General features: G+C 43.0%; 2 protein-coding genes across 2 annotated transcripts; one reads left to right on the plus strand and one right to left on the minus strand.

Annotated features, from left to right (window-relative positions):
• Nucleotides 1-943: 943 nt before the first annotated feature.
• LOC128416422 (sulfotransferase 1C2-like) lies at nt 944-4,357 on the minus strand. The gene has a single exon (XM_053394151.1). The coding sequence runs from the start codon at nt 1,644-1,646 to the stop codon at nt 1,065-1,067; it is 582 nt and encodes a 193-aa protein (XP_053250126.1). The 5' UTR covers nt 1,647-4,357; the 3' UTR covers nt 944-1,064.
• An 884-nt stretch (nt 4,358-5,241) lies between these two features.
• FITM2 (fat storage inducing transmembrane protein 2) lies at nt 5,242-12,476 on the plus strand. The gene is made up of 2 exons (XM_053394149.1): nt 5,242-5,516; nt 6,739-12,476. Exons 1-2 carry the CDS (start codon nt 5,344-5,346, stop codon nt 7,352-7,354), a joined length of 789 nt encoding a protein of 262 aa, XP_053250124.1. The 5' UTR covers nt 5,242-5,343; the 3' UTR covers nt 7,355-12,476.
• The last annotated feature ends 5,500 nt before the right edge of the window (nt 12,477-17,976 follow it).

The raw sequence follows: 17,976 nt of genomic DNA on the forward strand, positions 1-17,976 counted from the left end.
GTTGGGGAAATAGGAAATTAAATGACCAAATTAAATTTGCAAAGCTAACCTATGGAGGGTGTTTGGGGAGGGGGAAAGGTTCAGAGGGAGGGTGTACGATTACTTAAGTTAGTCAACACACCCCTATTAATGGCACCAGAACTTGCTTGCTGCTAAAAACCTACTGAATTCCATTCAACCATCTTTGTGCATGTGGTGATGCTTTCCTAGGGAGCCATGAATTTAGTAGCAGACAGAAAGACATCCTCCTCCATGTTATGACCCCAAGTCCAAGCAAGCCACCTTGCCACTGACACAGAAGGCAGGGGACAAATTGGGCCAGGAAAGCAAGGGGTTGTAGACTTTCAGGCCAGGGCTCTAACACCAAGCCTGCACTCTCAAAACCAGGGTCACCTTGAGGCCAGGACCTCCAAAGACTGCAGCTACTGAGCCCGATTTTACCGAGGAGTCTCGGTGCATATCCTCACCCCATGGGCTTCTCACTGCAGACAGAGAGCCCACTTGTCAGTGCCTGAAACATGCCCTGAACCAGTGTGAAAGGGCAATAGAGCGCAGGCCAGAGCGCTGCCTCTTTAAAGCATTCCACTCTGCAGCAAAGAGACAGAACCTGGAAGGTTTACTTAGGGATACATAAGGGCTCAGCTTGGCTCCAGACCACAGGTGCATTCGCTTTAGTTACTTGAAACACAGCAAGGTCATTTTTCACAGCAGTGTTTCAAGCCACATTTGCAGGGATGTCTTCACCTAACGCACATGACCTTTTTTTTGTTTCATTGCCTCTGCAACCCTCCTGGAACTCCTATTCTTTAAGATATCGTCTCTGCTTGCACACTCATGTTCACCTGTGCAGTGACTGTTAGGGTACATTCACATTGCCATTTACTCTGTATCCTGTTTCCTAATTGGACTGAAGGTGGTTTTTTAATGGTTTTTTTAAAATTATAAAACACTTTTTCTTTATTAGTGCTGCTGGAAAAGGCAAATCCCCTGAGGACACTGGCTGAGGTGAGCCTTCGCTTTTCAGGGAATCCTCTTAAGGGATTCTGACATTGGAGTTTTGGCTCTCAGAGCTCCATGGTGAATGTCAGGGTAGTATCAGCCATCTTTCTTTGGTAGTCTTCATTGAACCGCTCATTCTGAGCCACCGTGAAGTGATTCTTCCAGTCCCCAACTGTCCCTTTCCTCATGAATGGGGAAATGGACAGGTCCATGACCGAGAGGGGCACGCCAGCCCGGTTGGCCATTGGGTTGTCTTTCATGGCTTCGAAGGAAGTGTGGCGGACAATCTTGACCACGGTCGCCTCATCCAGTTGCTTCCCTATGAATTGCATCACCTTCTGGATCTCACGCTTTGGGTCCTTTTTTATGTCTTCATAGAAGAGGGGGGAAATGCATCCAGCAACAATATTTGTTGAGGAACGATAAGATCTATATGGATTGTGGCTAATGTTGCGTGAATGCATCGGGTGCAGACTAAGTGGTAATGTGAACATATCCCACCTTTGAGTAAGTTGCCTGCTTGGAGCTCTCTGAGGTTCTGAAACTCCAGCTTGGCTTGATTGCCTGGCTTTTGCTGGGCCTGTCCCCTGCCACTGAACTTCTTTGCCCCACAGGCTCACACTCACAGTCAAAACAGGACATCCCATGTTCTTTTAAGGTGCTTTGAAAAAATATAACAGAATAAACATAAGATATACAATCTACTTCTTCTGAACATCCCATCACTGACATAAAGTAAGTATTGTCTGGGTGTGAATAGGTTGTAGATTGCACTGGGCCGCTGAATGGAACTCTCATGCAAAATCTGAAAAAAGTTCAAAGACAGCAAGCAAGCAAGGTGCACCCTGTGTATATACACCGTGTCTCTTTTTGTTTCAGATGTTCACAGGAGTTCACTAGGGGCCTCAAGTTTAAGCAATTTCTATAAAATCAAAACAAGTGCAGTCATGCACTCCATTAAAAAAAATCTGCTAGTCCTATTAAATCACTTTGGACTTCTCCCAGAATTTAGAAGTTTTGCCACGAGGAAGATTCCCTCCCAATTTGTTACAAAATTGGGATGGTTTGAGGGTGGCAATTTCTGTCAAGCTCAAAAACTAACATACGGTACTTGTAGAATAGCACCACCTTCTGTTTCCTGATGTAACTGTGAAGATACAGAAGAAGAAAACAGAGGTGAGTGACCTATCATTTCTTAACCCTATTCAATTACGGTGCATTGCACAAGGAAGGTGCTAAAACAGTGTGTGTGTAACATCACATTTCTCACTGCTCTTTATTACATGTTGCTGAAACTAGTCTTAAAGCACTGTTGGCTCAGTGACCATGGTTTTGTAAAGCTGGAACAACCATGACTCTAGGAACTGAGCTTTGCCTATCTAGGTTTGCAAGGGGAGAAGTCAAGTGGCAACAATTAGCTCCACACGCACACACAGCTTCTGCCCAGTCTGGATTACAGAACCCAAACTTTATGGTTTAGCAGTCATTGTCTCTACGGATGCAAACAAAAGTACCATTGAGTTGAGTGGGGATTACACCCACATAGATGTGCACAGGATTATGACACTCTCCCCTTGTACTCTCACAGGAAGGAAAAGAAAATGAAGTTGTTGCTGCCACAATCAATCAGTTGAGTCCGCCAACATTGGTGTTACTTTTGTGAAGAATATATTTGTCATTTCCTCTGGCAGTAGCTTCTCTCTAGAAGACGGATGCTGAAGCAAGGGACAAACTGATCCTTTGTAAATGTATGTATGGTAACTGAGGGCTGCCCAGATTGATGGATGGAGGAGAGGGACAGGGTGACAGCTTCTTTGTCTTTCTCATTCCATAGCGAACACAGCAACAGCTTCCATGGTGTCCAAGGCTGCAATCCTGTGCAGTCACATGGGACTTAGTGGGATATACTTATGCATAAGCATGCACGCAGTCGGACTGATTATGTGTTGTGGAAGGAAAAAGATATACTGCCCAAACCCCAATTTCAGGCTGTTGTTAACATTAGTAAAGCCTTGCATATAACCAGTGCTTTAAAAAAAAATGTTTAGGGGTACTCTCATTTTCCTACTCATATTGAAATACTGCCCCTCAATGATGCCAAACTTAGATTCACAAAATGTTTAGGGGTATGCGTACCCCTGCATCCCCCCAGAAAAAAAGCCTTGCATATAACTGTTCCTTTGAGATATGGCTACGTACAAATTATACTTCACTGTAAATTGATTCTGCATTACTCTGCGGTGTGTCCATTTGAAAACTGATGAAGGCAGTTCCAGCCTTCAGAGGGGTGTCCACACCTGTCCAATGACATTGTGGATGGGCATATATGAAGACCACAATCACCACTTCCTTCTTCATTCACCTAGGGCATATGCAGGATGGAAAAGTTGTGGATAAGCTAACGGGAGTGTTTTCAAATGGGTATCAAGCAACCCCACCCACCTTTGTGGACAATAGGACCTAGAATCAATCTAGAGGACAAACATGAATGATCTGGACTGAGGAAAAACTACATTTTGTGTGTGCTACAAATGGGTTAGTGTGTACACAGCCTCAGTTGTCACATCTCAGTGTGAAATATATAATTTACCACCAGGTTGGAGAGACTCTGTTCACAATGTTAATAGCACTGAATGACAGACCCCCTGCAAAGATTTGTCTTTCTGCTGGAAATTCTAAGGCGGAACCTGTTTTGCTAAATAAATCAGTTGTTGCAGCTGAATAAACACTGCCTGAGTTCCTCAAACTGAACTCAACTTGATGCAATGCTGCATATAATAGCATTGTATAGCTGTGGACAGACCACCTGCTGTGTAAACTGAGAGTTATTTATTAGGCAGATTACTCTTCCCTACATCTCCATGGGGAGAAAAATTACCATTACATTGCAATCTTACCCACGTCTAGTCAAAAGTACCATTGAATTCAGTGGGGCTTACTCCCAGGGAAGTAGGGCTATGACGACTAAGGAACCTCACCAATGTGTATATCATTCGTCTTTGTCTCTATGACCTTTTTAAGACCTCCTCCATCTATTAATTACTTTTCAGGAGAATACAAAGGAAGCTACCGCACACTTGTCCACACACATATATATACAACTTGATTGTAAAAAGCAGTTTACAAAAAGAAAAGTTTGTTATTATTGTTTTAAAACATCATTCCCCTAAGTTGCACCTGTAATAATGATAATTACTATTACACTTGTGCCTGCAGTACACGCTGTTTCATTTTATACAGAAAAGGTCTGCTTTTTCTCCCAATCATGTGCTGCCCCTCTGTGGAAAATTGGTGTGCATGCATACATTATTCTGTGTCCTTTCCAACTTTTGTCATTCTGCTCTGTGCAATTTCTAGCTTGGTATTTATAATTTTGTGGAATGCATTGAAGTGTGGATGCACCACTGATATTGGCAGGGGCATACCTAACTCCTAATACATTTTCCTCACGTTGCATCTGCTTCTGCATAGCCATAGCACATTGAACAAACATTTTGAGGAAGCCATCCATGAGGACTTCATGCTCTGTGATTAATGTCCAGTTGAGAGGCCAGATGCCAAAGACGGGAAGAGGAAAATTCAACTGGTGTAGCCTGTCACACAATTAATTGCGCATTGAACATCTCCATCAATGTGGAGATTAGGTTGATGCAAAGGAGAACAGCTGTCAAGAGTAGCATGAAAAAGGGGATTTCAGAAAGTGAAGCTTTTGGGACTTTGCAACTTGGCTAACATCATCTGGGGCCAGGCAGAATAAACCTGCACCTAACAAAAGCCCTTCCTTCTACACAACGATCGCCGCCAATCATTTCGACACATGATTTCGCTCACTCAGGGCCGGCCCTAACATTAAGCAAGAGTGGGCAGCTGGGGTGAGGCAACTGCGCAAAGCGAACACTTTTGTGTACACAGCGCCACAGGCAATTGTGCATGTTAAGAGTGCAACCTCTCCTACTCTTCCTTTTAAAAATTCATTTATTTATTAGAGAATCCTGCTCCTCCTATACATGCTTACTCAACGATAACCTCCACCTAAATCTTAACAGCAGTGAACACCTAAGCGTGACGAAATCAGGCCAGGGGTATTCAGCGACCTGCGCAGGCGCAGACGGGAGGTGCCTAAAGTGACGGTTAGGATTCGCCGCGCGCGGGAGGCAGCTGCACGCGCAACCCGAGAAGGCGCCTGCGCAGTTGGGAGGGGAAAGGACAGACCGACTTGCGGCGGGGCGGGGCCCGAGCGACGCGAGGCTGTGACGCAGCACGTCCGCCGGGCGTCCTCTTGGCCGGCGGTCACCGGCTGGCCGCCCTCTGCAGCGGCGTCGAGTCCTCCTCGGAGCCTTGGCGATGGAGTACATGGACCGCTCGGCGCGCTTCTTGCGCCCTTACCTGGTGCGCGACGCGGCGCGGAGGACGATGCCTTTGGGGCTGTTGGGCCTCATGCTGGGCGGCTGCGTCATCAAGGAGTGGGCGCCGCTGCCAGAGACCTACATGAGCAACAAGCGCAACCTGCTTAACATGTGAGGGGATGTGAGGAGAAGGAGGAGGGGCCTGGCGTTGATTGACAGGGCGGGGAGGGGGCTGAGAGGATGGGGCAGCTTGACATGGGGGGGGGGGCACTTTAACCGGGGGGGGGGGAATCTGAAGGGAGGGCAGGGCAAGGGGCGTATCTTACCAGGAGCTGTTGCATGAGGAGGTTGTTGCCCTTCTGCAAATAAGCGGGAGACCCTGTCAGAAAAAGCGGCTTTTGTTTACTGGGGTTTGATTTTATTAGGGCGAGTAGCAATGTAGCCAGCAGTGAAGCAAAAACCAATAAATGCAGTAACCGCTTGCCTAATCCCAGATGTGGAGAAAGCAAGCTGTCCTGAATAAACGGATTATCTTTCTAGGTGTGGCAGTAATTTTCGTGATGGTAGTGGATTCTCTCCTGGCCACGTGCATTTAGGAAGCTGAGTCCATCTAGTTCATCCATGGCTGGGGGGGACTTTGGCCCTCCAGATGTTGTAGCCCAACAACATCTGGAGGGCCCAGGGGTTTCCTTTTCAGTAGCTTTCCAGGTTTCGGACAAGGGTCTTTCCCAGCCCCACCTGGAGATGGTGCAGATTGAACTTGGGAACTTCTGCATGCATGTGCTCTGCCATTAAACTCCAGCCCAAATTTAGAAGCATTAGCTGGGATGCTGGACCCTCTTGCAGATGTCCCTCTTGCTGCAGGTCATTCTTGATCTGTTTCCCAGCTTGCTCCTCCTAGATACCTTTAGCTTCCTTTGAACTAATTTAATTTCTGAGAAATAGTTCATTTTGAATTTTCAGATTTAAATAAATAAATTTTATTGGGTTTTATTGTGGTAGCCAAAGGCCATGGCAGCATCCAAAGAAAGTAAAGGAAAGCAACAACAACACAACATTTGCTACATATGCAGTAAAGCTTTGGTCAGTTTTCAAATTAAACAGGGCACTTCGATTTTCGAGGCTGTTTACAACTTGCACCTATATCAAATATGATAGTTTTGTGATCACTCAAGAGTTTTTTAAGGCTTGTACCAGATCCTGGACACTACTTTAGTGCCTCTTGTGTGGGAGGATCCATAAGTGTTTGGTACAAGCCTTGTCCAAAAGATTATGAGAATTAAGTAGGATGAATTTGGCAATATGCAGATGGTATAATTTTGTAACTTCTCTGAGCGCATCTCTCTTACCTCCCTGGAGCTTAGAATATTTCTTTTCAATTTCTCCCTGGCAGGTATTTTGTTAAAGTTGCCTGGGCCTGGACCCTTTGTCTGCTGCTGCCTTTTATCGGCATCACTACCTACCACGTCACCCGGAGCGTTGCGGTGGTGGTTCGACGTCTCAGTGCTTTGCTGGTTGGCACTGCCATTTGGTATTCATGCACCGGGGTGTTCCTGTACATTGAGGACCTGACAGGCAGCTGCTACAAATCTGTGGCCCTTGATGTACCACTGAAGGAACATCCCAACAAACTACAGTGTCTAAAAGCTGGTGGCTTCTGGAATGGCTTTGACATCTCGGGACACTCCTTCCTTCTCTCATACTGTGCCCTGATTACTATAGAGGAGATGGCCGTGTTGCACATTGTGAACATCTCCCAGAACTCCAGAATGCACACTGTGGTAAATGGCTTTTTCCTGGCCCTGAGTTTCTTGACCATGATTTGGTTGTGGATGTTTTTTACCACGGCTGTGTATTTCCATGACTTCTCCCAAAAGTTATTTGGCACGTTGGCGGGTCTCTTGGCTTGGTATGGAACATACAGGTACTGGTACCTAACTCCTTTGTCTCCTGGACTTCCTCCGGAAAGAACTAGTTGGAGTTCCCGAAAGTCCAACCGTAGCCTATAAAAAAAAGAGTGCCTATGAGTCAGATTTTGTTTTAAAGAAAATTCTTTGCTTGATAACTAATTTTTAAAATAATTATTTTCAGTATATTTAAAGGGAGGAGTTGAAGTCAAAATATTTTTTGATTCTGTGTAGAGGTTTGGATTTATTTCCTCATAAAAGAAGGCTGCTGTTGGAGTCCTACTAATCATATGACAGTTAACCGTTTTCACTAATTCAATGACAGCGTTAGTGATTGTGTTGGCAATGAAGTCTAAATTCCTTTAACTGGTGGGGCAGGGGAATGCATTCTCAAGGTTGGTTCGTTGGCTATGGAAGAAGCTAACATCTTACACTACACAAAAAAATAGAACTTGTTAGAAAAATATTAACAAACAGCAAGGGAGAAACCATTGTTGGTTTGGGCAGATTACTGGCTAATGGAGCTCCCTGGACCTGTCCTGGTCATGGCACACCACAATTTTATTTTTTATCATTGCTGTTATGCCCCTAAGTCAAGGATAGCTTGATGCAGACAAAGCTTTCTGTTAGTAGCTCCCTGAACCAATATGTTAGGGTAAGGGAGGGTTCTCTGCTGAGTCAGTGATAGTTTGAGCCACTTGTGGATTAACAATACAGAAATGTGGCTATAAAACAACTCTTAATTCTGTGAATAAGCATCTGTTCCAGCTGTTAGATGCCTTTAGTCTCCAGTTCTGCCGATCCATCCTTTCAGACTACAACAAAATGCATTTCCAGATCATTTTCTTTAGACAAAGCAGCTTGCATAATCCAACCTTTGTGTTGGTATTTATTTTTTCCATGTAATTAAAAGCCTTTGAGTATCTTGACATTTACTACAGTAGCAATGTAATATCCTTGATTATTGCAACACACTTTATATTAGTAAAGCAGGGTGTTGGCTGCAAGATTGCTGCACTCACATTCTTCCCTCTTGCCTTAATCTGTTTAATGCTGTAAGATGTCCACAGTCTGCAGCAGAAAGGCTGTTTGTTCTTTTATGGGGACTAATGTTCTTTTTATATTGATACCATCAGCCGTTTCTTGGCATTGGGGAAAATTTATAAATGATCTTGTTTCAAAAGAAATTTTGTAGGTGCTTTATCTGTCCCCCACCCCTCAATGACACTAACTTTAAAACACAATCTACTTTTACATAGTTTTACTACATTGCTTGCTTCAGCTCTGTGACTTGGCTGTCTGCTTTGAAGAAGAAATGCAATTATTTTTAATTCTGTTTTTAAACAAACAAACAAACTTGCATCTTAGCAAATGGTACTGCTTTGTACGTTAATACCCAGGGGTCTACCATCCTTCTGGACCAAAGTCTGCAGTCCTGCAATGGAATTTTCAAGAAGTGGTTTGAATCTTCATATTAAGTATATGATGTTTAAGCTACTTAAGGTGGTATACTTAACACTAACAGCTCAATCCTAAACAAATTTACTTACTTTGTAAGTACCTTCTTTTTCCACAGTACCCGCAAGAATAATTAGATGGAAGTTACTCCAGAAATAATCCAGTGGTGCTTATTTGGATTTTTAGATCCAAAATCCCTTTAGCAGTTTCTGTGCATGAAACTCCAGGATGCTTTAAAAAAATTCTTCCCAAGTTAAAACATGTCTTCCATGAAAGAACATGTAGAATGCAAATGTTCATCTCATTGACTTCTGTGGGGTTGAGATGATTTTTGCAAATATATCAAATTTAAATGACTTCCAAATGGCAGATTGGGGTTGATACATACCACAGTATTCTCACGTATAAAAACAGTTTGGTGCCTTCCTCAGCTGTTTGAATATCCGTCAAGAATAACTTTAATGAATAACTGTAGCAAACAATTAACAGTCAGCAGTTGGACTGAACTAAGATAAAATGACTACAATTCCCCAAAAGAGAATTGGGAGATGGCTATCTGATGGCATGTGTCATTTAGAGGACATGGAAGCAGCCTCACTTGATTGTATTTTTAAGTTGTCCTGTGGATCCTTCTGGATCAAACATCAGAGTATAATTCAGATATTAATAAATGTGACTTTACGCACACATGAAGAGCAATTTCCATGCCTGTGGGAGCCCTTTTTCCCTGCCAGTGTAATCATGGCAACCATTATTGCTATAACCAGTTTAGCAGCCAAGTTCATGCTGACTTTCCACTCAAGGAAATTAGTCTCCTGAGGATGGTTCAAGGCAGCTTGCGGGTGGCAGAAAAGTGCTAAGTGAGAACAGATCCCAAGTATTATTTGTTTCTTTTGTTGGCATCTTGTAAAAGTTCTATAAGCTGTAAGATTCGGTACATTTATTTTTTATGTAATATTAATGTTTTAGTGTTTTGCATTTGTATTATTTTTTAAAAAGACAGCATGCACTGATATATTTCATTGCTATTATTTATGTGCATGCATTTAATTTGTGTGCATACTTTCTGCTGACTGCATGTGCTAAACATTGTAGGTTTGGTGGCTGAGTTTCATTACACACAGCATCAATGTTGGTTGTCAGCAAAAACCCTCCTGTGGTTTATGTTCTCTTTTGTCCTCCATGGAGTAATTATTTGGAATTCACATTCACTTCATATCATATTTTCTTCTTGTCTACTCAGACATGAAGGCCTGCTTCAATAGCTATTGACAATGAGCAGAACTATCTAGCAGCCTTCATTATTTATCATTATCTTTAATAAACTGCTATCTCCACTAGCATTAAGTAGAAGTGACTAACCTATGGCCCCTGAGATGAGTTGGACTCCAACTCCCATCATCCCTGATAATTGGCCTTGCTGGCTGAGGCTGATGGAAGTTGGAGTCCAACAGTGAAGGGCAACAGGTTAGCCACCTCTTCATTAAAGCAGCGTCTTCGTCATACATTAAAAAATGTTTATGTAGGAGGATTTCATTCCATGTAAAGGATCAGAAGCACTGGAACTAAATATTTTGCTGCATTTCAACCAGCAGCTTGTGCCACAAACAGCTGCTTCTTGTCTTTTTACTGTCTTCAGTGGAGAGCAGGTTTGTGCTCCTGTTGACACTGACTCTCTATAAAGCTCTGGGTATCTCATAATTTAGGTTCTTTGGTGCAGATTCATGACTTGGAAGTAAACAAACATACGGTACTTGCATTCTGAGTTGTTGTGCCAAAGCACCTTTAAGCTGCCTTTTCTGAATATGACATGAGTTGAGGCTGCATGCAGCTTGTTTGCTTTTTAAAGCCTATTGACAACTGCTGTTATATAGTTCTGATCTGTGAAAACCATTTAGAGGTTTTTCCATTGAATTCCTCAGGAGTGGGCTGCATCCTAATTTTGCATGGCTCACATTGACAAATATTTGCTGGTTTGGGAATCTTACCTGGTTTAATCAGCTGAAATATGAACCAGCCTTCAAACCATGGCATCATATCCTGGTTTGTTCCAAAGTGGTTAACCATCGTTTCACTGTTAGAATTACATAAGAAATTTATTGTTAACTGAAGATTTTGTGGCTTGTTTGCTCCCCTGAAAGGAAGAACAAAGGGGCTATGCACACATTTACAATCCCCATTCACATGTCAGCGTATTAAGCCAAAATAACGATTGGCCAAATGCAGGCATTGTATGCCTAAAATGTAAGTAAGGGGTGGGGAACTTGGGACCTTCCACATGTTGGACTACCAGTTCTGTCAGCCTCAGCTAGCATGGCCGATGGTCAGGGATGATGGGAGTTGTAGTCCAGCCACATCTGGAGGTCAGTTCCTTATGCCTGATGTAGATCATATTGCTTTTTTAGCTTTTAACAACATGCATAAAATATTCTAAATAAAAAATGGTACTTAAAAAATAACACTATATATAATATATAAATGCGTTATTGACAATGTATTAAGCAAGTGCCTATTGCAAACCTTTAAAGGAAAAAAATGGGTTTTGGAAAGGTCATGCTTGCTTGTATGTAGTCATGAGTAGTAATTACTTCTGATTCTAACCACAATTTGGGACTAGGCCCCAGTGATGTAACTGGGATTTACTTGCAAATGTACACATTCAAGATTGCATCATTAAAAGAGCCATGCCATGAGGTAGGCAGGTCACGTGGTTAGTTTTTGGAGAGGAGCACTGGGGTTCAAATAGTTTTTAAAAATAAAAAGCTATGGGGAAGTTAGAATGAATTACGTTGAGATTAACTGCTTCTTTGAGCAAAATGTATGGATTTAAATTATCCAGACATTTTTTGAGAGTGCCCAGCTTTGGTCTAGTTTTAGTGAACATTTGAACAGCTGCATGATGCTGATTCATCTGGGTGCATTCATGTGAAAATTGCTCATTTGGACAAAATGCAGCATCCCAAAAAACACTCCTGTGAATTGTAACGATTGTTGTACCCTCTGCAGATAACTCTGCCTGGATAGTTCAGATGAACAAAACATCTTCATTTGTACGTGAGCCTGGGAGTTGCTTCCAGAGCCATCCATGCATTGTAACCATTATACTGGAAGTAGTCTTCAGTTTCCTATCTCAAAACAATAGGACAGCATGACAGACAGCTCTATATAATATAAATTGAGGGTGGGGGAGCTGGTATTCTTCAGGAAGAAGTCGTTCCATTTATACATTATTGCAGAAGACCTGGCATGAGGAAGGATGTGTGCACTTTTTTCTTGGTTTGCAGACAACCACCTGATTTGTGAACACACCTAGTCTTGGTATATGGAGCTATAGTATTCAGTGGACTGGTGAAATGCTGGATGATTGTTCTCTTGTGTCTTTGCTTGCATTTGAGTCAGATAATTCCAGCTGGCTTATACTATGCATTATGCTAATAACAATCTCTGGAATTCAAGGGCACTGAACCTTCTGCCCAATGGTCTGTTTCTTTGTAGGAGGAGGGATACTTAATACAATATAATTCTAACCACCGAAGTATAAATAAATTCACCCCAGGATCGGAAGGATTTGACATATTTGGCAAAGCAAAAGGCTGGATTTGAAATGGATTTTTGTTAAAGACCTTGTTGCCGATACCTGGTTTTTTATTCCTTTTAAAAGAACTGATGTATTTTGAATGAAATGATGGAAACGGAGCAAGTGTAATCGTGACAATACTGGGCAAAAACAACATTGTCTTGTCTCAATAAAGTTAGTTCAATGTAACTCCTGTCATTTTCATTTGTGCAGAAATTATGAAATGTAAAAAAAGTTTTGAGATTGCAAAATATATCCCATATTCTAATAGCAAGCACATTCTCTTGATCTTGCTCTTTATGCAGCCAAAATAGCACATTCACTTATAAGAGACATGTTTTTGTAGAAGTGCAAACCGTCTATGGGGGGGGGGCTAAGCGGAAGATGCCCCCTGCACAAGAACAACCCAACTCTGGACTAAGCGTGTTGAATGGATATGGAATTTCGACTGACTGGGTTTGGGACCTGAACACAGCAACATTTTGTTGGAAGTCCCACTATTTTGATTCAAATGTAGTTTATTTTGTAAACATGACACTATATATTAAAGGTGTAACACAGTAACATTTCAATGCCTGCAAGCCCAAAACAATTAAGGAAACCCTGTTTAATTAGCCTTACATGCACATGTTTAGCAGGTTGCATATTTTGATTGGCTTTAGTTAATTCGGTAGGTAAGGTTGATAGACAAAATATCATTCTAGTCATTGAGTAGGCAGTTGAATCTTGTTTGGATTTTCACTGATTTCACTCCCTTTTGTCCCAGTTTATTGGATGTATGAATGTCATACGAAGCAGATGGGTGTCCCTAGATGCACAGCCAAATTTTCTAGGGACAGAAATCTGCTTCTTTTCTCTTTGGGGTATGTTGCTTGATTGAGTGCTGATTGGTGGCCTGGCCTTTTTGGATTGTGTATTATCTGCCTTTGTATTGCATCCTGTAGGAATGAAAGCTTAACATCGCTCAAGCTGGCAGTAGAACATTGAATTGTTCCCTAGAAAATCAGGAGGCTGCCAGAAAACTAGAACAGGGCACGTCCGGAATGTATGGTGGTTGGAGCGGCTTTCTAAACAGAAGATGCTTAAGCAAACACACAGTTTTTGTCCTTCCTGCAATGTAGTGTGCTGTTAAGGGAGTCAGGAGGGGGTATTGCATGACTCTACAGATTCTCTGGTGATCAGGTTGCTAAAATGGATGAGAATCTTGGATAACCAGAATGTAGTACAACTGAATTCCACATAAAGGCTTGAGGGGTGGAAAATACCTAAAATGTTAAGATGATTAGAATGGTGATTTAATGGAAGATTTGTTAATAAATCAGGCCCCTGAAAAGTCTCTCTCTGGAAGGTGGGGGCCCCTCCTGAACAATGTGGGTGGGGTGTGAGGCTCAAAATGACTGACAGCTGGGGGAGAGGGTGGAAGAAACCTTTCTTCCATGAACTTCCTTAAGTTCACACTGGCTTGGAGATTCCTGCATTGTAGGGGGTTGGATTAGATGAACCTCGGGATTCCTTCCAACTCTACATTTCTATAATGTTTAGAGTGGCAGCAAGCAAGTTCCCCTAGGTTCGGATAACCTATGGTCAGCTAATAGGATGTAACCAAAAATGCAAAGCAGTAACTAAGATGGATTTTAAGGTATCTTTGACTGGATCAGCATTTGCTTGCAGGAAGCATGTTTCTCAGCCATCTACAGACTTGCAAACTGGGTCTCCTCACCCCGCCAAGTTACATTTATGGTACTGGGTTGTTGCAGTACCGGTGTGGCTGAAACAGCTAAATACTTGATCTAAACATCATTGGTTAATAGACTATGATGTAGAAAACTGTCATCACACATGGACATGTGTGTGTACAAACACATCTGCTTAGTTCCAACCACCCTAAAAATAGAGATGCAGCTGGTGGTGGATTAGCATGCGCAAAAAAATGTGTTTATTTCTGTTCACATGGTGTCTTATATCTTGAAGAGGGGAATAAATGCCTCTGGTCTTGGTACTGCATCTCAAGGTATCAGCATGTGATCCAGTCTGCATAGCGCTCCACACCGAATAGATAAAAAAAGCTTGGTTCTGCACATCTAAAGCTATGAAACTTTTTTTCCATTTCTCAAACCTTGCCACAAACAGTAGTTCTAAATCTCTTAAACCGGGCTTCCTGAAACTCGGCCCTCCAGATTCCCATCATCCCTGACCACTGGTCCTGCTAGCTAGGGATTATGGGAGTTGTAGTCCCAAAACATCTGGAGGGCCGAGGTTGAGGAAGTCTGTCTTAAACTGAGGCTGCGTATACACACCATATATTTACAGCCCTCCACCCTGAATACAGGGGGAAGTATAGTTTCCCCCTCAAAGCTATAATTCCAGCACCCTTAAAATAGAGTTCCCAGGATTCAGGGTGTGTAATTTAAATATATGGTGTGCATTCAGCCTTCAGCTTAGTAAGCTGTTTGCCCTTCCCAATCTAACTTTAGTTCTGTGTAACAATGGTTAAATTATATGTGATGCTTGCTAATCTAGGGATGGGGAGCTGTTTTCTATTTCTGGATTACTCAAAAGAAACACCTGTTTCTTGCTGTTCAGAATTGGTTTACAGGTTATTTGTAGTTCTAGGAGCTCTGTTAAGTCTCCTCCATTTCAACCACTGTTCTGGTGCATTACTGTGGTTTTAGCGTGCCCGTTATTTTAAATAAAGAAATATCAGTGTGGGACAATAATGTAATAGATTTGCATGCACTGCTCCATCAGTTTTGAGTGAACGTTTAGAAAGTTTGAAATGTAGAAGAGGACAGTTTAGGGACAGATTTTTGAAGTGTGTGTGTGTAAGTGTATTATGAGAGATTTGGCTGTTATTCCCAGCGGAGCCTTTTGATAGTATGTGCTTTTGGGTATGGTACTTAAGAGCTCTTCACAGTTAGATGAACAAACCAGTTAAACAAGTTTTTATAACTTCTTTATCCATTAAATGTAGTGGGAGTAACAGTTGGAGCCTATGCATGTTTACTCAATCCCACTCAGTTTAATAGGATTTAACTCCTAAACAAGAGTACAGGTAACCCCCAATTTGTGCAGGGGTTGCATTCCAGGTGCACATACTGAACGCATGTAAATCAGTCGTTGCCTGTACATATAGCCATAATGTTAGCCCATTTGAACTCTGTGGGATTAATGTCTGAACGTGCATGTATCAGATCCCACTGTTAATGGCCACCAAGATCATATTTTAAAAGAGTGCTATTCTTAGCAAGAATGTCATGTTAACCCCTAGTCCCAATTAAGGTGGGCATGGCATAATGGTTAGGGGAGGACAAGCAGTCTTGCTTGGGCTTGGGAGCCTGGGAGAGGGAAAATAAAAAATTCTCTTAGGGTTTCACTGCTTTAAAAAATGTGTGTCGCAGTATATATGCCAGAAATGCCATGACAGTCAGTGGGCATTCAGGTGGCCGTGCTGCTAATTTGAGATGATGACCGTTGCCTTAAGTAGCTTTCTTGCACATCTCACCAATCACACAAGGGCTCCAGCAACTGCAGCTGACTGAAGAACAAAGGCAGGCTGAAGCTGACCTAGCATTCAGGAGGGCCAAAGGAAAACCAGGAGCTAATTGGTATTCAGAGCCCTGGCACTCAATTGGGCAGTCCTCCAGATGGGGCAGGAAGTGCGAAGAAGATCAAATTAAGCCCCTGCTCCCGGAAGTGAGGTTGTCTGCGAGGGTCAGAAGATGGCAATAACATTGCAAATGGAAGCTGCACTGAAGCTGGAAGGCAAAGCGGGGACGAGCACAAGTTCAGATGGGGCTAAGGATGATTCGGGGATCTGCTGCAGCAGTTTGCCTGATTCCTGGAGTGAAGAACAGAAAACTATACCAAATATGGGTGGGTGGGGAGGTTGCAATGGAGAAAGCACCTATAATTTATACAAAGCTGAATCAGACCATCTGGCTGAGTTTTGTGTACGCTAACTTGCAGTGGGCCTCCAGCATTTCAGGCAGGTCTTCCCCAACCCTACCCAGAGATGGCAGAGAATGAACCTGGAACTTTTTGCATTCAATGCATGTGCTGTACTGTTGAGCAACCGTTCTTCTCCCAGCTAATTAAAAGAACTTCAAGAAATTTTGCAAAGCTTTGTACAGTGGTACCTCGGGTTACATACGCTTCAGGTTACAGATGCTTCAGGTTATAGACTCCGCTAACCCAGAAATAGTACCCCGAGTTAAGCACTTTGCTTCAGGGTGAGAACAGAAATCGTGCTCCTGCAGCACAGCGGCAGCAGGAAACCCCATTAGCTAAAGTGGTGCTTCAGGTTAAGAACAGTTTCAGGTTAAGAACGGACCTCCAGAACGAATTAAGTTCTTAACCCGAGGTAACACTGTATTTGGGGGAGGGGTGTGTGGGGAGAGCAGTATGAGGGTTTACAAGTTTTAAATGCAGTTAATGTCTCTATCAATCGCTGGTAGGAGGAGAGAGACACAACCCACACAAACTGTTAGCAAAAAATGGCCTACGTTTTTTTCTTCACAATTCACAATGCATTCAAAATAACTGGAAAATCAGCCTTTCAGGCCTGTGTCAACATGTTCTCCTAAATATATCCTGGAGGGAAACAGCAGGTGTGAAGTTTAAGACTAGAGATCTTTAGCGAAATGGGTAACAATGCAATGGCTGGCTTGTCAACTAGCTTGTCGTGCTGTTATGGACCGGCTGGATGTAGAGGAATGGTGGGAGGCACCAGCTGGGGAAAAGACAACTTCCTTCCCTACAAACCCTCTCAGATGCTAAGATTGGCAGAGGGGTCCCTGTTGGTGGCAGCGGTGGAGCATATGCCTGACGGCTCGGGGTGGGCTTGGGAGTCGCAGGCGTGCGGCGCACCAAATGTCACCCCCCTCAGTGAGGGCACTGCCCCCACCCCCTATCCTACGCCCCTGGTTGGTGGTTCATCTGTTCTCAAAGGCACTACAAAACAACAGCAACTGACTTTTTGCAGTGAGGGAGCTGACACGGTCACATCCACACCATACGTTAAAAGCACTTAGCTTCCACCAAAGAATCTCAGAAACCATAGTTTGTTAAGAGTACTGGGAATTGTCGCCCTGTGAAGGGAAAACCATGGTTCCCAGGATTTGGTCAGGGGTGGGGGGAAGCCATGGCTGTTAAAGTGGTATAAATGTGCTTTCAGTGTATGGTACAGAGGTGACCCATGGAAATGCATGGAAAAGTGGGGAAGGACGAATGATTAAGAGTAACATGTATAAGCACTCTGCAAGCAACTAGGGATGAATGCAGGGTGAATGCCCTGCAAACAAATCAGAATGAATGCTCAATAGAGAGCATTCCCCATGCAATCTAACCCCTGTGTAAGGTTTCTGCAAGCAAACCAACAAGAATGCTTAATAATTGCCTGGAAGAGCACTGAAGTCGAGGAAGAAACATGCATCTCTTTGTTAATACAGTCGTACCTTGGAAGTCGAACAGAATCCATTCCGGAAGTCCGTTCGACTTCCAAAACGTTCGGAAACCAAAGCGTGGCTTCTGATTGGCTGCAGGAAGCTTCTGCAGCCAATCGGAAGCCGCAGAAGCCCCGTCAGATGTTCAACTTCCAAAAATAGTTTGCAAGCCAGAACAGTCACTTCCGGGTTTGCGGCGTTTGGGAGCCAAAACATTTGAGGACTAAGCTGTTCGAAAACCAAGATAT

The sequence above is a fragment of the Podarcis raffonei genome, chromosome 6 (assembly GCF_027172205.1).
Source record: "Podarcis raffonei isolate rPodRaf1 chromosome 6, rPodRaf1.pri, whole genome shotgun sequence".
Classification (NCBI taxonomy): Eukaryota; Metazoa; Chordata; class Lepidosauria; order Squamata; family Lacertidae; genus Podarcis; species Podarcis raffonei.

Bases quoted from the DNA above. Each gene is read 5' to 3' on its own strand.
- LOC128416422 (XM_053394151.1), bottom strand. From the start codon at position 1,646: ATGGGATGTCCTGTTTTGACTGTGAGTGTGAGCCTGTGGGGCAAAGAA.
- FITM2 (XM_053394149.1), top strand. From the start codon at position 5,344: ATGGAGTACATGGACCGCTCGGCGCGCTTCTTGCGCCCTTACCTGGTG. The intron at 5,517-6,738 runs GTGAGGGGATGT...TCTCCCTGGCAG, and splicing joins AAGCGCAACCTGCTTAACAT to GTATTTTGTTAAAGTTGCCT.